This window comes from Equus caballus, chromosome 19, assembly GCF_041296265.1.
Source record: "Equus caballus isolate H_3958 breed thoroughbred chromosome 19, TB-T2T, whole genome shotgun sequence".
NCBI lineage: Eukaryota > Metazoa > Chordata > Mammalia > Perissodactyla > Equidae > Equus > Equus caballus.
In genome coordinates, this window is record NC_091702.1 from 43,940,289 (window position 1) to 43,961,225 (window position 20,937).

The 20,937-nt window shown below is 41.0% G+C and overlaps 1 protein-coding gene across 50 annotated transcripts in view; it reads right to left on the minus strand.

Moving 5' to 3' along the window:
- The window catches only part of RUBCN (rubicon autophagy regulator), a 68,124-nt gene that overhangs the window by 16,331 nt on the left and 30,856 nt on the right, over window positions 1-20,937 (minus strand). For 7 of the 50 annotated variants that reach the window (XM_023623581.2, XM_070243574.1, XM_070243595.1 and 4 more), the window contains 10 exons: window positions 13,090-13,176; window positions 10,889-11,048; window positions 10,147-10,253; window positions 8,955-9,111; window positions 7,793-8,326; window positions 6,328-6,372; window positions 4,121-4,216; window positions 3,301-3,416; window positions 2,366-2,576; window positions 1,770-1,871 (listed from right to left, as the gene is read on the minus strand). In XM_023623581.2, coding sequence (XP_023479349.1) covers window positions 1,770-1,871; window positions 2,366-2,576; window positions 3,301-3,416; window positions 4,121-4,216; window positions 6,328-6,372; window positions 7,793-8,326; window positions 8,955-9,111; window positions 10,147-10,253; window positions 10,889-11,048; window positions 13,090-13,176 — 1,615 coding nt within the window. Of the gene's footprint in view, window positions 1-1,769; window positions 1,872-2,365; window positions 2,577-3,300; window positions 3,417-4,120; window positions 4,217-6,327; window positions 6,373-7,792; window positions 8,327-8,954; window positions 9,112-10,146; window positions 10,254-10,888; window positions 11,110-13,089; window positions 13,177-20,937 lie in introns of all 50 variants that reach the window. The other 43 variants (XM_023623577.2, XM_070243579.1, XM_014732833.3 and 40 more) reach the window with 15 other exon arrangements.

Sequence of the window (20,937 nt, forward strand, 5' to 3'; positions counted from 1 at the left end):
ATTTCCTGAGTGATAGGCATGTCTTTTATTATTTATAATGAGTCTCTTTCCATTATATCTGAGTTTATGCTAATAAGGTGACTCTTAGGGGGCACTTAGATAGCTTTACTATGGGGCTGGTTGCCAGAAAAAAAACCCAACCACTTGATTAAAGGATTAGAACTTTTATCCCCACCCCCAATCTCCCAGGAGGGGGAAGAAACTAGAGATTGAATTCAATCGCCAATGGTCAATGATTTAATCACTCATGCCTACATAATGAAACCTTGATTAAAAAAAAAACTCATAATGATGAGGTTTGGGGGAGCTTCCTGGTTGGTGAATATATCGATGTACTGGGAGAGTGGTGCACCCTGACTCCACAGGGACAGAGGTTCCTGTGCTTGGGACACTTTGGGACCTTGCCCTATGTACCTCTTCATGAAGATGTTCATTTGTATCCCTTATAGTAAACTGAAATTATAACTATAGCACTTTCCTGAGTTCTGTAAGTCATTCTAGCAAATTATCGAACCTGAGTGGCGGGTCATGGGACCCCTGAATTTGTAGTTGTCTGGAGAGAAGTAAAGGTAGCCTGGTGACCCCATTTGTGGCTGGCATCTGAAGTGGGGTAGTCTCATGGGATTGAGCCCTTAACCTGTGGAGTCTGTGCTAACTCCAGGAATCAGTGTCAGAATTGAATTATAGGACACAGTCGATGTAAGAGAATTGGAGAATTGCTGTTGGAAAACCACATACAAACAAAAAAAATTGGAGCTTTAAGTGATTATCTATTATTGTCATGAATAGAAATCAGGTACATTAAAGAGAACACAGAAGGAAGACTTCCTGGAGACCTGGAAAAATATGTGTAAAAAACTGTATTTCTGAATGGGGAAGAAACGCAGCTACCATAACCTGGAGGTCTGTGCAGGTGAATGGGCTCTAGACTGGTGTAAAAGGAAACTGGAGCCTCAGGCAATAAAAGATCCATTCATCATCATTTTACAACACAGAATTACAGATACAATTCACCTCTACAAGAAAATTACTTTCGGTTTCACCTACTGGGGATAAGTTTATGTCCCTGAACTGTTTTTTTGTTTGTCTGCTTGTAGCACTGATGAAGACTTGAAGAAATCTATGATTTGCAGGAATGTTTTAACCCACTAAACAGTTAACCTGATTTAACACAGCTGCCTTCCCAGATTAGAACCCATCCCCTTCTCTATGCAGGCAGATGCTTACAACAATAACAACAACAGTCTGTGATTCTGCTAAGCAAGTGTGCAATGGTAGGACAGAAAATAAAGCTCTACTTTGTAAACTTGATTTTTTTCATTTTTTGCTTTTTTTCCCAATAACTTTTTGTCCTTTTCTCTTACGATTATAACAAAGCTTCTTTTAAACACTTTGAAACAATTTCTGTTGTGTTATGAAACACAGGAGAATAGGATTATAATTTCACACAGGTATGGGCCAGCCCTCAGCTGTGAGCAGGAGGAATCAGAGGGAGAATCCATGAGAAAGGTGCAACTGAGGAAGCAGCATCGGGGTGACTTCAACAGGCAGCCCACTCCACCTGGAACACTTCCTTTCAGTGTTCTTTTATGCTTAAATTTTAAAGGGGTTCTCTTTTTAGCAAGAAAGGCTGTCCCTTACAATCGCTGACAACATTCCATAATGGACCATACTGAAGATCCCCTACATAGGGAAAGCTTCTCAGCCTATGATTCTAAATTGAAAGAAACAGGTAATGAAAGCTCCCTTGAAGAAGTGTCAGTTCTTACCTTGGATTTCAAATTCATCAACCTCATCAGCAGAGCCTGAGTCAGAGAACTGTGCTGAATCACGTGAACTGAACTGGGAGCTGCTGGAAGTGACCCGAAAGCCTGTGAGGTTTAAAAACAAAAAAAGTAATAAACAGGACAGAAAGAGGTCTCCTTCTCCCTCTAGGGTTACAATAAAAGGGACCAGGTATGACTTCAACAGAGAAGTAAATAGAACTTTGGCTGGGGTGATGCTGGGGAAGTGGAAACTAGCCCTTCTTGCTGGTTTATCTCCATTTTATTCATGAAATTTAGAAAGTTTTATGTAAATAGAATGTACTACTATCTGGGAAGTGAATCTGGAACGACTGGTCTTCTCATATCAGAAACCTACTTTTTGGAAGATATTTCTGAAGCAGGAAATGGATGAACTCTAGGATTCTGGTCTAGTAGGAAAAAAAAATCAGAACAACAGAGAAAATCTTTCTGGCAGCAGAGGAACCCTTGGCTGGGTAATAACATCTCAAATTAAGACAAAAAAGAAAGCCCACGTGGTGCCATGTCTTATCCTGAAGCCCTGAAGAAGCAGGAAGAGACACGCTCACAGACTCACTCACTTCCATGCTCAGTCTCCTGGTACACAGGGAGCAGATTCTTGGTGCGGATTTGCTGGCGACGAAGGCGGATCTTCTGCTTCAGTTCCTGGATCTCTCTATCGCTGTCTTCCTCCTCGTCTTCTTCCTCTTCTAGGCACTGGCTCATCATGTTGCACTTCATTAGCTCAATGGCAGCAATCAAGGACTCTGAGATGCTGAAGTGGGCATTCTCCTGGCAGAAGGAGAACACCAAAGAAGTTGCTTAGTAAGGGGCTAGAAATATTGAAAACCTCATTGATAATAATGTGGGAAAGTAGAGCTTGCAAGACATGCACTCCTTTTATTCAAAACACCCCTACTATAAAGAAAGCTGATGGCCAGAAAACCTGTTCTACATTCTCTTTGCTCTCGTACCTGGCCATGCCTGGGCCTTCCTGTTCCACTTTCTACATAAAAATATGACAGGGAAGAAGTCCAGAACTTCATATCAGGGTCTTTCCTAAAGCCATACACCTGTACACAAATTATTAAGGTAAATGTGATGTCTCAAGATAAAGTGCTTTGTAAGCTATAAAATGCTACAGGAACGTTATTTATTACGTATCTGAGCCTTAGAACAAAATATAGAAGTTTATTCTGGAAACAGTTTTTACTTAAGGTTCCAGGGTCAAGGAAACAACAATCATGTGGCTAAAATTCAATGCTTCTCTGCCCAAGGTAGCTTCTAAGTCAAAATCAGTAATATTTTTAGACTCAATGAGGAGCATGTCCTCCATGAAGAGTTCTTCAGAGATAGAACTTACTGAGTTTATCTTTACTATGAACTTATCTTTACTGTTGTCTATACTTATGTTACTGCTGTGTACCCCAAACCTCCTTAGAATGAATGGCACTGCAGCCCCTCAGGCCAGATCTCCCAACTCATGGACTCTTTGGTAGCCCCTTAGACTCCTCACCTTTTCCAGGTCTGCACAGCTGCCAAAGTCTTGCTCAGACAAGTAGCTGATGAGGGACTGTCCTTCTGATGGTCTTCGGAACATACCTTCCCCTGAGCACAGGTACTGACCATCCTCTGTAGAAAAATGGAATGTGAATGTGAAAAGCTCTCACTTGAAATGCAAATCTGTAACAGCCAAGCTTCTTCAAGAAGTCTGATGATTTTACCACTAAAGATGCTCCCAAGCCTTCCTAGGTAACAGACTGGAAAGAAGCTATCTACCTTCTAAAGGAATTTCTCTGAATCTCAGAATCCCAGAGCACTAAGCCTTCTGGTTAAGGAACGGTGGAATCAATGTAGAGAGCCTGGAAACAATCCTTTTACCATCTAAACATGAACTACTTGCCCTCCTACTCCACAAAAAAGAAAACAAAAAACCTGTGCTGAGAGACAGACAAGGAAACAAATGGTTTCCTCCTGTGGATGATTTCCATGTGGAGCTTATCTTCCGGTAATTAAGCCCAGACACTCAAAGGCCTCTTTTCAAGGTCCCTCTCACCCACGCAGAGCGCCATTCCATCTGGATCAACAGACACTCATGGTGATAACGCCCATAGCATGAGATGGTGGGACCCCTAAGTCAGAGGGGAGCAAGAGAAACAGCAGGGCAGTGTGATTTCCAGCACAGAGGTTGAAAATGATGAAAGGGAGGGTGAGAGTGTACAGTGTGTACCCTCCACAGAGCTGAGATGAGCCACAGAGCTCACAGCTCAGCAGGCACAAGGGGAGAGCAGAGAAAAGACACAAATGCAGTCCTAGCCTTCCTAGTACTCACTTACCATACTCCATGTACAGAGAGCTGGGTGTGCTGACTTCACTGCTTTGGCCAGAGTAGGGCAAGGGGCCTCTCAACTTCGACTTATCATTGCAGGATTCTAGTGTCAGTGACCACCAGGGAGTAAAAACACACATACGAGGTGAGCAACAGATACATTCTCAACTTTGGAGTTTCAACATTTAACTGCTCCCATTCCCAAGACCCTCCCAAAGAGGAGAGAGGTGGCACACCAACAGGGAACAGTCCAAGAATGCAGGAACACATGGAGGAAGGGAGATGGTAAGTCAGTATATTCTAAGGTGAAAAGAGAAAACATGACCCAGAATGCGGCAACACAAAGGTGAAAAAGAATCAAATCAGTGGATTCCTGAATTTAGTTCTTTTCTTCTATCTTTTTACCAAATGTTCCAGGAACATCAGCCAATTTCCAGCCTCCTGACAAACCAATTCAGAAAACAGTTCTCACAAGGTAAAACAAAGATAAGTACATTAAAACTTTTCTGATACCTTAACACTAGGCTTTTAAACAGTATCAGATGGGTTATACTCACTAAGGAAATACCAGGATATGGCCTCTCTTGACCCTGAAACGTAAATTTGTCATACCTACAAATTTAACCCACTTCTGAATTGGCAGAATAACAACATAAAATCTAGCAATGTCCTAAAAGAAGCATTAAGACAATGCTAGAAAAGCCAGAGATGATGGCCTTATAACCAAAGGGCTCAGCCACAGGGCTGCAGACCCAGCCTCACTGGAGAAGGAAGGGAGACATTTCAAGAGAAGACTAGCAAAGTATGAAATCCCTGGGTAGAAGTATTCAAGGAACAGTGAAAGTTAGGAGTGGGGAAACAGCAGCAGGCAGGGCTTGCAGGAAATGAGAAACTGATATTCTCCAAAGGAAAACACAAAGTTCCCGGTGCCACAGAAGGAAGAGCAGGTAGAAAAGCTGTGGGTGCCTGAGAAATGAGGAGGATGCTCCAAGAGAATGAAGGATTGGGCTGCATTCAACCCACTTCCCGGACAGATGGTGCCAACTTGTCAGCTGCTCCTCTCACAAAAATGCTACTGTGTGGTAAGAGAGAACCTGTGTTCTCTTCTCCTTGGCCTCAAAGATTTCTGGTGGTCCTGGCAGTGGGCTCTGCTCCTCAATACTGAACTGAAGACAAAGCAGCAGTCACCATGATACCCTGGTAAGAAACTAAGACTTGGAAGGGAACTTTGAGGTCCCCAGTCAAACTCAGTGTACAACACACACTCCAACACCAGCACCCTTTTCCTTTACATGTGAACACCACCCAGCTTTTGCTTACTGAGCTCACTACCTCCTGATGCTGCCCATTCAACTGAACAGCTCTAATTCTTAGAATTTCCTCATGTAACACTTGAAATCTGTCTTCTTACAATTTCTCATCTCCTTAAGAACTACAATGCTCTTCTAAATGATGGTCCCGCCCACTTATTCCTCTTTAATGTTCTCTTTTCCAGGCTAACATCCCCAGTGGCTTCACCCATTACCAGGAAGCCATGGTTTTCAGTCCTCCCTCACCACTCTGTCTTGCAGATATATTCTAGTCTGGAGTCATGGAGTCATTAACATCTCCATGAATTATGGAACCCAGAATGGAAAACAAGATTCAGTTTGAACACCACCATGAAAATCAAAGAAACTTAAATCACTAGAAAATTCCTGTGCAATGGCTGGAACAGGTGGATGGGGACTTTTAAGGGAAGGAAGATGGGTGAAAGAAAAAGGAAACGGTACTCTAGGACAGGCAAGAAACATGCACCCACAGCCAAAACCACAGAAAGGGGAGAAAACGCATTCTGGTGTTAATTCAAGGGGAATAAAGTAATCCATAGTAAGTATTATAAGAAAAATTCTGCCACTGATTCATCACGATGTCTTAGACAAATATTGGGCCTCACTTTCACCCTGGGGCAAACAGGATTGATAAGTCTTGACTCTGCCTCCCAGAAGCTTGTTACGAGACTGAATGAAGCATCTGGAAGATGTGGGCAGAAAACATATCATAAAAAATCTTGGCGCTATTTTACAGACAGGTCCAAGCTTCACAGCAGGACCAGACTAGACAGATTTGATTTGACACCAGAATGGAAAAGGAGGTTCTGAACCAAGCAATGTGGTCACAGAGGAGCAGGAGGAGGATGAGGCAGTGGACAGAAAGGAGGACTGGCTCCCAAACCTGCAATGGGATCTTCAACTATAATGGTGATATTCCTGAGGCCTCCTGTACGTAGACAGACACGTGCAGAGGAGAGTGCAGAGGAAACGAGAATAGAGAGAGTGAGAAAAAGAGTGTCCTTTTATCTAGCAGAGGAGGGGACTTAACTCCCGAGAGGGAACCCTAGTGCTGAAGTAGTCAGCTACTGAACCCTAGCAGCTGACTCATACAGGAAGCTACACATGACCCACACTCCCTCAGACCCTTCTGCTTAGGTTTTCCCTGGGTCCCTTTTCCAATGCAGGTTACCGTGTTTCTGGAATCCACGTGGATTCCAGAATGGGGGCAGGGAAGTTTCACATGCTCAAAGACCAGTGGCCTGGAGTACAGCAGACACCAGGCCTGCAGCAGGAGATGTGAAGTGAGGATCTAACCCAAGTACTCTTCACATCTAAGAAAGCTCGTGGGAAGACAGGCTTTGATTTGGAGACTTTTTTTCCTGAAGAGTTCCAATAAGCCAAACCACATTCTTAAGGGGAAAATAGAAACAAAAGTTTGTCATTCATAAGTTTTAAATGAGGGCCTTAGCTCTCAACTTTCTAGAAATTACAAACAGAAATCAACAGCAGCTCCAGTTACTAATGGAAATCCCCCCTTTTTGCTTGTTTTCTAAATTTTTTTTATATTTTATTTTTATATTTTATTTCTAGGGCTCTCTCACCCAGAACTGGCTTTGAGCAAAAAGGTCCACATTCCACTCACTGTTAGGGAGATTCTTCTACAAATGAAACCCAACCAAAGCCTGCTAGGCACGAATAACCCAGGGCAGATGATGGCAGAGAGATGGCAAAAGCAATGAGACCCACCTTCCCCATGCCTAGGGTGCTCTCTGCTAGCAGCTGGTATTTGTGTGAAGGAGGCCCCAGTGGCCCCTCCTTACCTGACTGCCTTTCAACCTGAATTAGTGATGCAGCAGTCAGTGCCCCAACTTATTTACAAGGTCATATCACCCCACACTCACTATATCCCTAGTTTTAATGAAGAAACCCTAATGTCAATTTGCCTCTCTCATATTAGTATTACATCCTGACCAAACTTATCAGGAATCATAGGAAGGGGAGGAATTTAACGGGATTATTTTTAAAGCTCATTAGTACTTCCCCTCTATGTAAGAGACACATTTAAAACTTGAACTATGATGAGTTACACTATCCTCTGATGCTAAGAAACTACTGAAAGAATTGAGGAAAGCATTTAACATTCAGCAATGTAAAAAGGAATACACATAAATATTCTCTAGAGAGACTTCTTGGGTATCCATATTACATTACAAACTTCTCTCTTTTATTACAAGCAAGATATCCATCATGTCATCAGAAACATAACTTCTCTTCCTATCATTTGAAGACCCTTAAGAAGAAACTTTCCCTTCTACCCTAAATTCAGGGGGCCACCTTCGTAACTAGGGGCTAGTGATTATCATTACCTAGGGCTCCTCTGGAGGCAATGTTGGTATCAGAATGGGAGCGAGTATGACTCCTCTTTGTTTCACTGGTGACAGTGAGTGTCTGCCCCTCTGAGAAGCTGGACCTGCGAAGGATGCTGGACAGCTGGCTCTGCCCGCCTCCCTCCTGGTCCCCTAGTGACGAAGCAGCAGAATCTGGCTTCTGGGAGCTGCTGGACGAGAACAAGTTGGAGCTGCTGCTCTCGGCATTGCTGCTGTGACTCTGACAGCTCGCAGTCCGGCCTCGGGGGTCCACGTTGCCGATGGCCAAGTACTCAGGCCCCTCACTGGCATCACTTGGGGAATCGTTCCGGCTGCTGACCCAGGATGCTTCTATGGGGCTGGTTAAAGTGCTGGAGCTCATCTCATTTGGAGTGGAGGGGGAATCCCTGGCTAATGCAGGGATTGGAAGCAGGGGGGCTTGGGTGGTTTGATCCTCTACTGGTGAGGTGTGCCCTCTGCTTTCTCGAGGTCCCTGGGGAGGGCCAGAGAGTGAAAAGGAAGTAGATCTTCTTTCTAGGGTATAAAACGAAAGAGAAGGGAAAGGTGAGCTGGAAGTCTTTGGTACATATAAAGGGCTTCTCCACAATTAAGGACCAAACTCCCTATCAGTACTGGGTGCCCAGGACACCTGGTGTCACCTCAGTAAAAGTCATTTGAGGTAAGTAAAAAATTACTTAGAAGCAGCTAAGCAAAGCACATGGGCTCTTGAGACAGTGGCTTCATTGCTTATTCATATGCTTTTCTGATCCATAAAAAGAGCAATAATAATAACACCTACCTCACAGGACTGTTTTGAGGATCAAATGAGATAATATACACAAACTGATTATAACAGATCCTGGAATGTGGTAGGCACTCAATAAATGTTACCTATGATTACTGAAATGCCTTCTTGGCAATGTGGATTAGAAACCCAGAAGAATCTAAAAACATCTCTCTTTCCTGTTACTTTAATGATTCTATTGAATTATCTTAGGTCAGTTGCTATATAACTTTTTAAGATGTTCATTTTTATGACATGAAGTTTGACAAACTGCACGAACCCAAGGCTTTGTCTACACTCAGCCTGTGAGCAGGCACCAAGTCTTCTACTTTCCAGGGCTGGGGATACACGGTATGACTACCCTTCCTGCCCCCATACCTGAGCTGTGGTTGGGTACGGATTGATGAAGGCTAGAGAAGGACCCAAAGTAGGAATGCTGAGCGTAGCTGGTTGGAGGGGTATATGTGGAACCAGGCAGAGCTGTCAGGCTCTGGCTCTTTGTCACGAGCAGCGGGCTCTCATGCTTTCTGGCAAACTACAAAAAAACATGTGTCAGAATCAAGGACAGAGACCTTGGGGCATTCAGGGGTATTCAGCACTACAGAAACGCTGATAGAAGCTGACCTTTGGCAGCAGACTTGGACTGCAGCCAGAGCCTGTAGATATAGCATAGCTACCCCCTATTAGAACATACAACTTCAAAACCTTGAAGTCCTGCCATATACCACAGCTTCTGTCCCTGGAATCCTAGGGGGTAAACCTGGAGTGCTTTATCATGGATGCAGTACAACAAAATGCTCAAGACTATGCATGTGGAGTCAGAAATCAGAGAGACTAGGGTTCAAACCCAGACCCTATCACTTACAGGCTATTTGGTCCAAACTTTGGGTAAGTGACTTACCCTGTCCCTCGATGGCGTCCTTTATAAAATGAGATTAATGCCTACCTTATAGAATTGTGAGGATTAAATGAGATGATGCATGTATTGTGCATACACCACGGCTGGCACATAGAAAGTATTCAATAGATGGTAACCAAGAATCAAAACTTAAAAACCAAGAGAGATAGGGAATCCCTGCCTAAAAGAAGGAGGGACTGTGATTCCATTCTAGCTGATGTACTGATATTAGTGATGGGGTGAGTGAATTGGAGGGTTAACAATAAGCAACAAAATTTTCTTTATACTTCAAGGACAAAAATGATCCTGTGTAACACTAGGCCATACTACGTCTAATGCTACAAGTCCTACTCCTGATTCAAAATCATCCCTCTTCTCCCTAGCAATTTGCCAAGCTTGCCCTTAAGGAGGTGCTTACTTAGACTCAGGATTTTAAAAAAAGAGTTTAAAAAACACACACCTCCTTCTTCAAACAGACCTAAGCTTAGACTTTTCACTTCAATAAGTACTTTACGGTAACTCCCCTTCTTCTCCAAGTTTTTTTTTTTCTTTTTAATAAAAGCCTTTCAGTCCACAACTGCCTAAGTGAAGAAGTAGTTTGTCACATAAGGTTACATCATGGTGAATTTGAGGGACCCAGCACAGACACAGATAATCCCTTGCCCCCTTTACCATAGACGCATCAATCTGAGCCAAGAGACGGGGGTTGTTCTGTTCCACTGCTTCCAGGCATTGGAGCATGGCCGTGACGTGGGCGTTGCTTAGCAGGAAAGCAGTATCTGTGGAGAGAAAAGCTACTGCAGAGATGGAGCCCACTGGGGAGATCTTTAGCTTCCTTGTGTGGCCCGGGGAGAAGCTCAGGGAAGAAGAGAGGGAAAAAGTAAAAATGACTTGAGGAAAATCATGCTATTTGTGGAGAGAAGAGGAATCAGGGACAAATAAAGTCTAGGATAGGCTAAGCAATGTGCAATATAGCAGAGGGGCTACAACAAGAGGCTTCAAATTCAGAAAGTCCCAGATTTGAATTCTGTTGCTAGGTGACTTTTGGCCAAGTCACCTAAACCTCCTTGGACTCTGCTTCCCTGATTGAAAAACAGAGGTATTAATACTGACCTCTCAGGGATGTGGGGAAGAGCATATGTATAAAAAGTACAAAAGTGACTGGCACATAGGAAACTCAGTACATGGTAGTTACTCTCACTGGTTTGTGAGTATGGGAATAGGAGAACACCTCAACATAAAGTCTGATTGTGTCTTACACAGCAGGTGAGAGAGAAGACTGGATGGGTGTTTCTGATCAGAATGTCTATGGCATCAAGTGAGGCCCTGGGATAAGAGTCAGTGTACAAGAAGCGTAAAGTGGAAGAGCATGAGGAATACGGGCAACAATCCTGGCTAAGTGACCTTTACGTACCTGTGTAGAATTTTCTGATATACTGTCTATCCCCAAGCAGAGTTCGAAGCTGGGCTGAGAGACAGTGGCACTGCAAGCTATGCTGCAGCCACAACTCTGCAACGGCACGCTCACTCACACCATCAGTGCCGCTCTCACCATTCTCATGCAAGTTGATGAACTGGGAGGCAAAGAGGCAGGAGTCAAAAGATACATCCTGGTAAACACAGCAAAATTGAGGCCTGGTGATTTGAGACAGGAAAGAGGAGGCAATCAGAGGTATTTTTCCTCCAGCTAGCATCTAGAGGTTACTGAGCAAGGAGAGGGAAGGAAGGGATTAACGGCTCCACTGCTAGATTGGGCCACTGGAGAGGGACTAAGCAGTTAAGTCCTCAAAGGCAGCTCCAGGAGAGGACAAAGCTGCTACATCTGTCTCTTTATGTTCTAACTCCAAAGAGACATCAACTCTGGGGTATTCAGAGGGAAGATAAACTTGACGTTCTGGCCTCTCTCACAGAGTTCTCTATTTCAGATGGCCGCCAGAAAACAATGCAACAAAAACCTGGGGGAAAGGATCCAGGAAAAATGCCATCAAAGGTTCTCCACCAAAGAGAAACAATCTCTTGTTGGCTCTGGGCACAGCATTCTCTACTGGAACTTCCTTCTACTTGGCTGTTCCTAAAAACAAGGTCTCAGAGCCCAGGGTTAGTGCAAAAAAATGTATGGATGGCAATTTCAGATAGCTTCTAAGAGGAAATGTCTACAGCAATACATTTTAGAAAAGGAAGTTAGAGAAGGTTTTGGTGGGAAAAATAAAAGTAAGAAAGACAAAGAAAATCTATGTAAGAAAACCATTAGGCTCTGGCCTTTTCTCACAAAAAAGGCCAGTCTGACACCTTGTGATTTGGTTCTCTGATCATTTAAAAACAAATGACTTTTCCTCACATCATCTCAACAATGAATCTGGCAGTGGGTGGGGTATACATGAAATAATACTGGCCATGTACCAACAAGTGTTAAAGACGAGTGACAGATATTTTAGGGTTCATTACACTATTTTCTTTAATTTTGTATATTTTTCAAATTTTCCATAATAAAGAGTTAAATAAACAGATACATAAATTTGACAGTGATTGATCTGGAACTAGCTGTGTAACTCTGGCCAAGTCACCAAGCTTCCCTGAGCTCTTGTTTCCCTGACTGCAAATCAGGAGTACTATGTTGAGCTGAGAGGACAGGAGAGTAGGGTGCTACAAGGGTAGCCAAAACTGTTAGGAAATGTTTGGCTCCATTTGACCCTGGCCTTCAGAAACCTCACATTTCTTTCTAATTGGTGCATCCTCTTCTCAAAAAACACAGTTATCAGCATATGAGTCCAACTTCCCCCAACCACTTCAGGGAACTGTCACCATTTGCCCAGGATTTTGAAAAGCTTCATTCTGGTCCCACTATGCAGATGTTTTGAAAATAACAAAACTTTTGCACTCCTTCCCCAGAGGAGAGAAAGTGGCCCAGAGCAATGGGTTTTCAAGGTTTATTTTTTTTTAATTTTTTTGAGGAAGATTAGCCCTGAGCTAACATCTGCCGCCAATCCTCCTTTTTGCTGAGGAAGACTGGGCCTGAGCTAACATCCATGCCCATCTTCCTCTACTTTGTATGTGGGATGCCTGCCACAGCATGGCTTCACAAGAGGTGCTAAGGTCCGCACCTGGGATCCGAACTAGCGAACCCCAGGCTGCCAAAGCAGAACATGCGAACTTAACTGCTGCGCCACCAGGCTGGCCCTCAAGGTTTATTTTTATTTTCATTTATTTTTTGCTGAGGAAGATTAGGCCTGAGCTAACATCTGTTGCAAATCTCCCTCTTTTTTCCTTGAGGAAGTCTAGCCCTGAGCTAACATCTGTGCCAATCTTCCACCACTTTACATGTGGATCACTGCCACAGCATGGCTGACAAGTGGTGTAGGTCTGAGCCCAGGATCTGAACTGGTGAACCTGGGCCGCTGAAGTGGAGCATGTGAACTTAACCAGTATGCCACGGGGCCAGCCCCAATTTCAAGGTTTATTTTTTAAAGCAAATAATCCTCCCCTCCAAATCAGTCCTACAGGGATAATTTCCTGCTCTCAATTAACAGGAAACTTGACTCACCATCCTTTTAGTCTAGGAGACTCTTAAGACAGAACATCAAACAACAAACCCTTGTGGTTACCTTCACTTCTTACCTTCTCCACATGAAGGGCCGAGTGGGGACTGAGCCAGCGGATGTCTTTCACAAATTGCCAGTAATCAGTCTGGCGGCAACACACCTGCTGTGGGAACGCATAAGGTGAACAAATCACTACCATTTTGGACCAAATCTAGTTCTAGTGTTAACATTCAAAGAGAGAAAAAAAAATATAACTCTTTCCTTGCCTCAACCAAGGTTCTCAGCACCAATCAAAGGAATATATACACATATTCATCCTTTTAAAGGATAATCGTTAAAAATTATTTTAATGATTCTTTTGGGCATTCTTTTGCATATAATATAGAAGGTTATATAATGAAAATAATCCGTTTTCTCCCATTCAGTTTCCTAGAACATAATTCTTAAAACTGGTGAAGAGTTATTTGTTAAAAGTCAGAGATGGAAGTCTTCAGTTCTTTCTGCAAAATAAAGTAAGGAAAGACCTGCTTTTCCCAGGCAACCCAGGTCAAGAAAGAGCTGTTTTAAGGGTCAAATAAATGCTCAGTCCTACATAAAATAGTCTCACACTGGAAGAGGCCTGAACCTGGCAAAAAAATGTTTATATCATGAAAACCTCTTATTTTTTGAGAGTCCTTTCTGAGCTTACTGGGCACAAGCTAAAACTGAAATCTAAATAATGTAGAAATATAGAGCTGGCACAAGTATTAAGAGACAGACTAGTCAATGGGACAAAATAAACAGCCTATAAAGAGTCTTTAAAATATATCAGAACTTAACCTATGATCCAAGAAGCGTCTTAAACGTCATGGACCTCCCACCTAGTCTAGGAAAGTGGAAGTAAGAATTAGAAGTGTCAGGTGTACAGGATCTTTTGCCAGTTAGAGTCACGGAGACTTTTAGTATTTTGGCAGCAGTGTGGCAGTGTTTCTGGACTCTGTTCTGTGGCTTAGTGGATACTGACTGGCCAGAGGTGGGCAGCAGTGGGATATCAACTCCAGAATGTCTCCTGGTTATGTCACATATAAGTGAATAGCATCTAAACTTGGTTTCCTTTCTTTAGGCAAAATTTTAGGCTCAGAAATGAAATAGGGGACATCACTACAGATCCTTGAACATTATAAAGAAATATAATAAACAACTCTCTGCTCACAAATTTGATAACCTAGGTGAAATGGACCAATTCCTTGAAAGATACAACCTGCCAAAACTCATGAAGAAGAAATAGTTAGTCTGATTAGGCCTATATCTATTAAAGAAATTAAATCAACAATTAAAACCTTCCAAAACAGAAAGCACCAGGCCTAGATGGGTTCACTGGTGAATTCTACTAAACATTTAAAGAAGAAATTATACCAATTCCCTACCATCTCTTTCAGAAGATAGAAGCAGAGGGAATACTTCCCACATCATTCTATGAGGCCAGCATTATCCTAATACTAAAACCAGAAAAAGACAACACAAGAAAAGAAAACTATGGACCAATACCTCTCATGAATATAGATGCAAAAGTCCTCAACAAAATACTAGCAAATCAAATCCAACAATGTATAAAAAGATTTATATACCATGACCAAGTGGGATTTATCCCAAGTATGCAAGGCTGATTCAACATTCCAAAATCAATTACTGTAATCCATCACATCAACAGGCTAAAAAAGAAAAATCATATGATCATATCAATAGATACAGAAAAAGCATTTGACAAAATCCAACACCCATTCATGATAAAAAATCTCAGTAAACTAGGAACAGTGGGGAACCTCCTCACTTTTTGATAAAGAAAATCTACAAAAACCTACTGCTATTATCATATTTAACAGTGAGAAGCTCAAAGTTCCCCCAGTAAGATCAAGAACAAGGCAAGGATGTCCCCTCTTACCACTGCTTTTTAACATTCTACTGGAGTCCTAGCTAATGCAATAAGACAAGAAAAGGAAATAAAAGGTATACATATTGGGAAGAAAGAAATAAAATTGTCTTTGTTCACAGATGAAATGATCGTCTAAGTAGAAACTTAGAAAGAATCAACAAAAAAATGCCTAGAACTAGTAAGTGATTATAGCAAGGTTGTGGGATACATGGTTAACACACAAAAGTCAACTGCTTCCCTATATCCCAGCAATGAACAAGTGGAATTTGAAATTAAACACACATTACAATTTACATTAGCCCCTGTAAAAATGAAATACTTACCCATAAATCTAACAAAATATGTATAAGATCTGTATAAGGAAAACTACAAAACTCTGATGAAAGATACCAAAGAACTATATAAATGCAGAGATAATACATGTTCATGAGCAGGAAGACTCAATGTTGCCAAGATGTCAGTTCTTCCCACTTGATCTATAGATTCAAAGCAACCCAATCAAAACCCCAGCAAATTATTTTGTGGATATCAACAAACTGATTCCAAAGTTTATACGAAGAGGCCAAAGACCCAGAATAGCCAACACAATACTGAAGGTGAAGAACAGAGTTTTTCTTCAAAAAAGACTGATACTATCTGACTTTACAACATACAATGAAGACACAGTAATCAAGACAGTATAGTATTGGAAAAAGAATAAACAAATAGATCAGTGAAACAGAATAGAGAACCCAGAAATAGACCCACATAGATATAGTCAAACAATCTTCGACAAAGGAGTAAAGGCAATACAATGGAGCAAAAATAGTCTTTTCAACAAATAGTGCTGAAGCACTGGACATTTACATGCAAAAAAAATGAACCTAGATACAGACCTTATACTTTTCACAAAAATTAACTCAAAATGAATCACAAACCTAACTGTAAAACACAAAACTATAAACCTCCTAGAAGATAACATAGAAAACCTAGATGACTTTGGGTATGGTGATTACATTCCAGATACAAGACCAAAGGCATGATCCATGAAAGAAAGAACTGATCAGCTGGACTTCATTAAAATTAAAATTCTGCTCTGTGACAGACAGTATCAAGAGAATGAGAAGACAAGCCAAAGACTGGGAGAAATATTTGCAAAAGACACATCTGATAAAGTGTTACCTAAAATATACAAAGAACTGTTAAAACTCAACAATAAGAAAACAAATAATCTGACTTTTAAAAAATGGGCCAAAGACCTTAACAGACACCTCACCAAAGAAGATGGCAAACAAGCACATGAAAAGATGTGCCACATCATCTGTCATCAGGGAAATGTAAATTAAAACAACACAATACCACTATACACCTATTAGAATGGCCAAAATCCAGAACACTGACAACACCAAAAGCTGACAAGGATGTGGAGCAAAAGCAAATCTCATTCATTGCTGGTGGCAGTGCAAAATGGAACAATCACTTTGGAAAACAGTTTGGTAGTTTCTTACAAAACTAAACATTCTCTTACTGTATGATCCAGCAATAGCACTCCTTGGTATTACCCAAAGGAGCTGAAAATGAATGTCCACACAAAAACCTCAATAAAAACTTGATGTCAGAGTGATGTCAGCATCAACGCAGAGTAAGCTGTTCCCTTAGTCTTAACTCCCTAAATTACAACCAAACAGACATTCATTAACCAACAGAGGATTCCATACACAGCACAACAGGATGCCTGAGAGATCCATGCAGCCATACATCTGAAGATGGGGGTACTGGATCCCTCGTAAGCAGTGGAAGGAGGTGAGCAGATCCCCTCTTCCTCCCCAGTGGCATAAATCTAGGTCACAAGTCCTCACACAGCAGCCAGTACATGGCTCTAAGAGGAGGTGGGAGAGCAGGCAGGCCTGCAGGTGAACACTTTTGCTTTCAGAGTTGCAGCCTGGCCAAGGGGAACACTTCGCACTGAGTGGCATGGCTCAGCCACCACAAGGGTGCTCTCATCAAGTGCAGCAGCCCAGGTGAATCACCCAAGAGTCCGGAGTGGGCCTGCAGGTGAGAAAGAAAGTGCCCCTCCCCTCTCCCCTAGTGCACCATCTCAGCAGGTCCCGACCAAGGCAGCAGTTCCACACCAGAGCACTTGTGCATGTGTGAGACCTGCCAAGCAGCTGCAGCCAGGGGGCAAATGCAGACGAGCCCTATCAGCACAACTTTCAGGAAATGCAGTGGGTTCAGAAAACACAGCACCTGCCCCCTCAGAGGTGGCAGGTGGAATCTGCGACCTGATACTACCACTATGCACCAGCAAAGGATCATATCATCAAACACCATGAAGAACTACATTAACACTCCAGAGAAGAAGGAAAATGATGTCTCCAGAAACCAATCCTGAGCTCACAGAAATTTACAATCTAAAATGATGAAGAATTCAAAATAGTTGTCATAAAGAAACTCAAGTTACAAGAAAACTCAGAAAGACAGCTCTATGAACTCAGGAATAAAATTAATGAGCAGAAAGAATACTTCATAAAAGAGATTAAAACTCTAATAAAAAAATGAAACAAATTCTGGAGAAGAAAAACACAACTAATGAGATAAAAAAACAATCTAGAAACCTTAAAAAACAGAGGTGACATTATGAAGAACAGAATTACTAATTTAGAGGATAGAAATATAGAAATACTTCAGGTGGAGTAGGAGGGAGAACTAAGATTTTTTTTAAATGAGGAAATTCTTTGAGAAATATCCGATTCAACTAGGAAAAGCAATCTAAGAATTATAGGTATTCCAGAGGGAGATGTGAGGAAGAAAGGAGCAGAGAGCTTGTTCAAAGAAATAATAGATGAGAACTTTCCAAACCTGGAGAAGAAACTGGACTTACAAGTATATGAAGTCAATGGAAGTCCTAATTACATCAGTGAAAAAAGACCTTCTCCATATAATAGTATAACTGGCAAAATTCAATAACAAAGAAACAATATTAAGGGCAGCAAGGAGGAAGAGAATAATTCACAAAGGAACTGCTATCAGGCTTTCAGTGGATTTCTCAGGAGAAACCTTACGGGCTAGGAGCAACTGGAATGACATATTCAAAATACTGAAAGACAGAAACTTTCAGCCAAGAATACTCTATCCAGCAAAACTATCCTTCAGATACGATGGAGAAATAAAGCTTTCCCAGATGAACAAAAGCTGAGGGAGTTCATCGCCACTAGACCTCCCTTACAAGCAAGGATCAAGGATCATACCTGAAACAAAAAGCAAAGGTTTACAAAGCCTTGAGCAAGGAGAGAAATAGACAGACAAAATCAGAAAATTACAGCTCTTTATCAGAACAGGTTAGCAAACAATTATAACATAAAAGATAAAAGGAAGGAAAGCGTCAAAAATAACTATAAACACCTCATTTTAATCATAAACTTGCAACACAAAACAGAATAAGTTGTGACAACAATAACTCAGATGGGGAAGAGGAAAGAGATGGTACCTATTTAGACTAATGAGATAAGACGTTATCAGAAAATGGACTATTTCATCTATGAGATCTTTTATACAAACTTCATGGTAACCACTAAACAAAAAATCAGAGCAGAGACACAAAACACAAATGAAGAGAAAGCTGAGAAAACGGTCACAGAAAACCACCAAACTGAAATGGCAGTCAGAAATAGAAGGGAAATATAGAACAACTGGAAAACAAGAGATAAAATGGCAGTATTAAGCCCTGATATATCAATAGTCACTCTAAATGTAGATGGATTGAATTCTCCAATCAAAAGACAGAGAGTGGCTGGATGGATTAAAAAACAAGACCAACAATATGCTGTCTTCAGGAAACACATTTCAGCTCTAAAGACAAATACAGGCTCATAGTGAAGGGATGAAAGATACTTGAAGCTAATGGCAAACAAAAGAAAGCAGGTGTTGCCTTACTTATATCAGACAAAGCAGACTTGAAAATAAAAAAGGCAGTGAGAGACAAAGAGGGGCACTATATAATGATAAAAGGGACATTCCACCAAAATGATGTAATACTTATGAATATATATGCACCTAACACAGGTGCACCGAAGTATATAAAACAACTATTAATAAACCTAAAGGGAGAAATTAACAGCAACACAATAATAGTAGGGGACCTCAAAATCCCACTTACATCAATGGATAGATCATCCAGACAGACAGTCAACAAGGAAATAGTGGCCTACATGAAAAACCAGACCAGATAGACTTAAGAGATATATATAGAACATTCCATCCAAAAACAGCAGAATACACATTCTCCTAAGTGCACATGGAACATTCTCAAAGATAGACCATATATTGGGAAGCAAGGCAAGGCTCAATAAATTTAAGAAGATTGAAATCCTATCAAGCATCTTTTCTGACCACAGTGCTATAACACTAGAAATCAACCACAAGAAAAAAAGCTGAGAAAGTGACAAATATGTGAAGACTAAACAACATGCTATTGAACAAGTATTGGATCAATTAAGGAATCAAATAAGAAATTAAAAAATACCTGGAGACAAATGAAAATGAAAATACATGATACCAACACTTGTGGGATGCAACAAAAGTGGTTCTAAGAGGGAAATTCATAGCAACACAAGCCCACTTCAACAAACAAGAAAAATCTCAAATAGGTAATCTTAAATTACACCTAACAGAACTAGAAAAAGAAGAACAAAGTCAGCAGAAGGAGGGAAATAATAAAAATTAGAGCAGAAATAAATGAAACAGAGACTAAAAAAAAAAAAACAGTAGAAAGGATCAATGAAACTAAGAGCTGGTTCTTTGAGGAGATAAACAAAATTGACAAACCCTTAGTTAGACTCACTAAGAAAACATGAAAGAAGGCTCAAATAAATAAAATTAGAAATGAAAGAGGAGAAATTACAACAGATACCACAGAAAGACAAAGGATTATAAGAGATTACTATGAAAAGCTATATGCCAACAAACTGGATAACCTAGAAGAAACAGATAAATTCTTAGACTCATACAACCTCCCAAAACCGAATCAAGAAGAAACAGAGAATCGGAATAGAGCAATCACAAGTAAAGAGACTGAAACAGTAATCAAAAACTTCCCAAAAAGCAAAAATCCAGGACCAGATGGCTTCTTCAGAGAATTCTACCAAACATTCAAAGAAGATTTAATACCAATCCTTCTCAAGCTATTCCAAAAAATTGAAGATGACAGAAGGCTTCCTAACTCATTCTATGAGGCCAATATCACCCTGATATCAAAACCACACAAGGACAACACAAGAAGGAAAATTACAGGCCAATATCTCTGATGAACAGAGATGCAAAAATTCTCAATAAAATATTGGCAAACCAAATACAGCAATACATTAAAAAGATCATACACCATGATCAAGTGGGAGTTATACCAGAGACACAGAGATGGTTCAGTTCAACATCAGCAAATCAATCGATGTGATACACCACATTAACAAAATGAGGCGTAAAAATCACATGATCATCTCAATAGATGCAGAGAAAGCATTTGACAAGAACCAACATCAATTTACAATAAAACCTTTCAATAAAATAGGTATAGAAGGAAAGTACCTCAACATAATAAAGACCATATATGACAAAGCCACAGCCAACATCATACTCAACAGGGAAAAACTGAAAGCCATCCCTCTGAGAACAGAAACAAGACAGGAGTGTCCACTCCTGCCACTCTTATTCAACATAGTACTGGAGGTTTCGACCAGAGAAATTAAGAAAGAAAAAAGAAATAAAAGGTATCCAAGTTGGAAAGGACAAAGTGAAACTCTTGCTGTTTGCAGATGACATGATCTTATATATAGAAAACCCTAAAGAACCCACCAGAAAACTATTAGAAATAATCAACAACTACAGCAAAGTTGCAGGGTACAAAATCAACTTACAAAAATCGGCTGCATTTCTATACTCCAATAATGAACTAGCAGAAATAGAACTTAAGAATACAATCCCATTTACAATTGCATCAAGAAGAATAAAATATATAGGAATAAATTTAACCATAGAGAT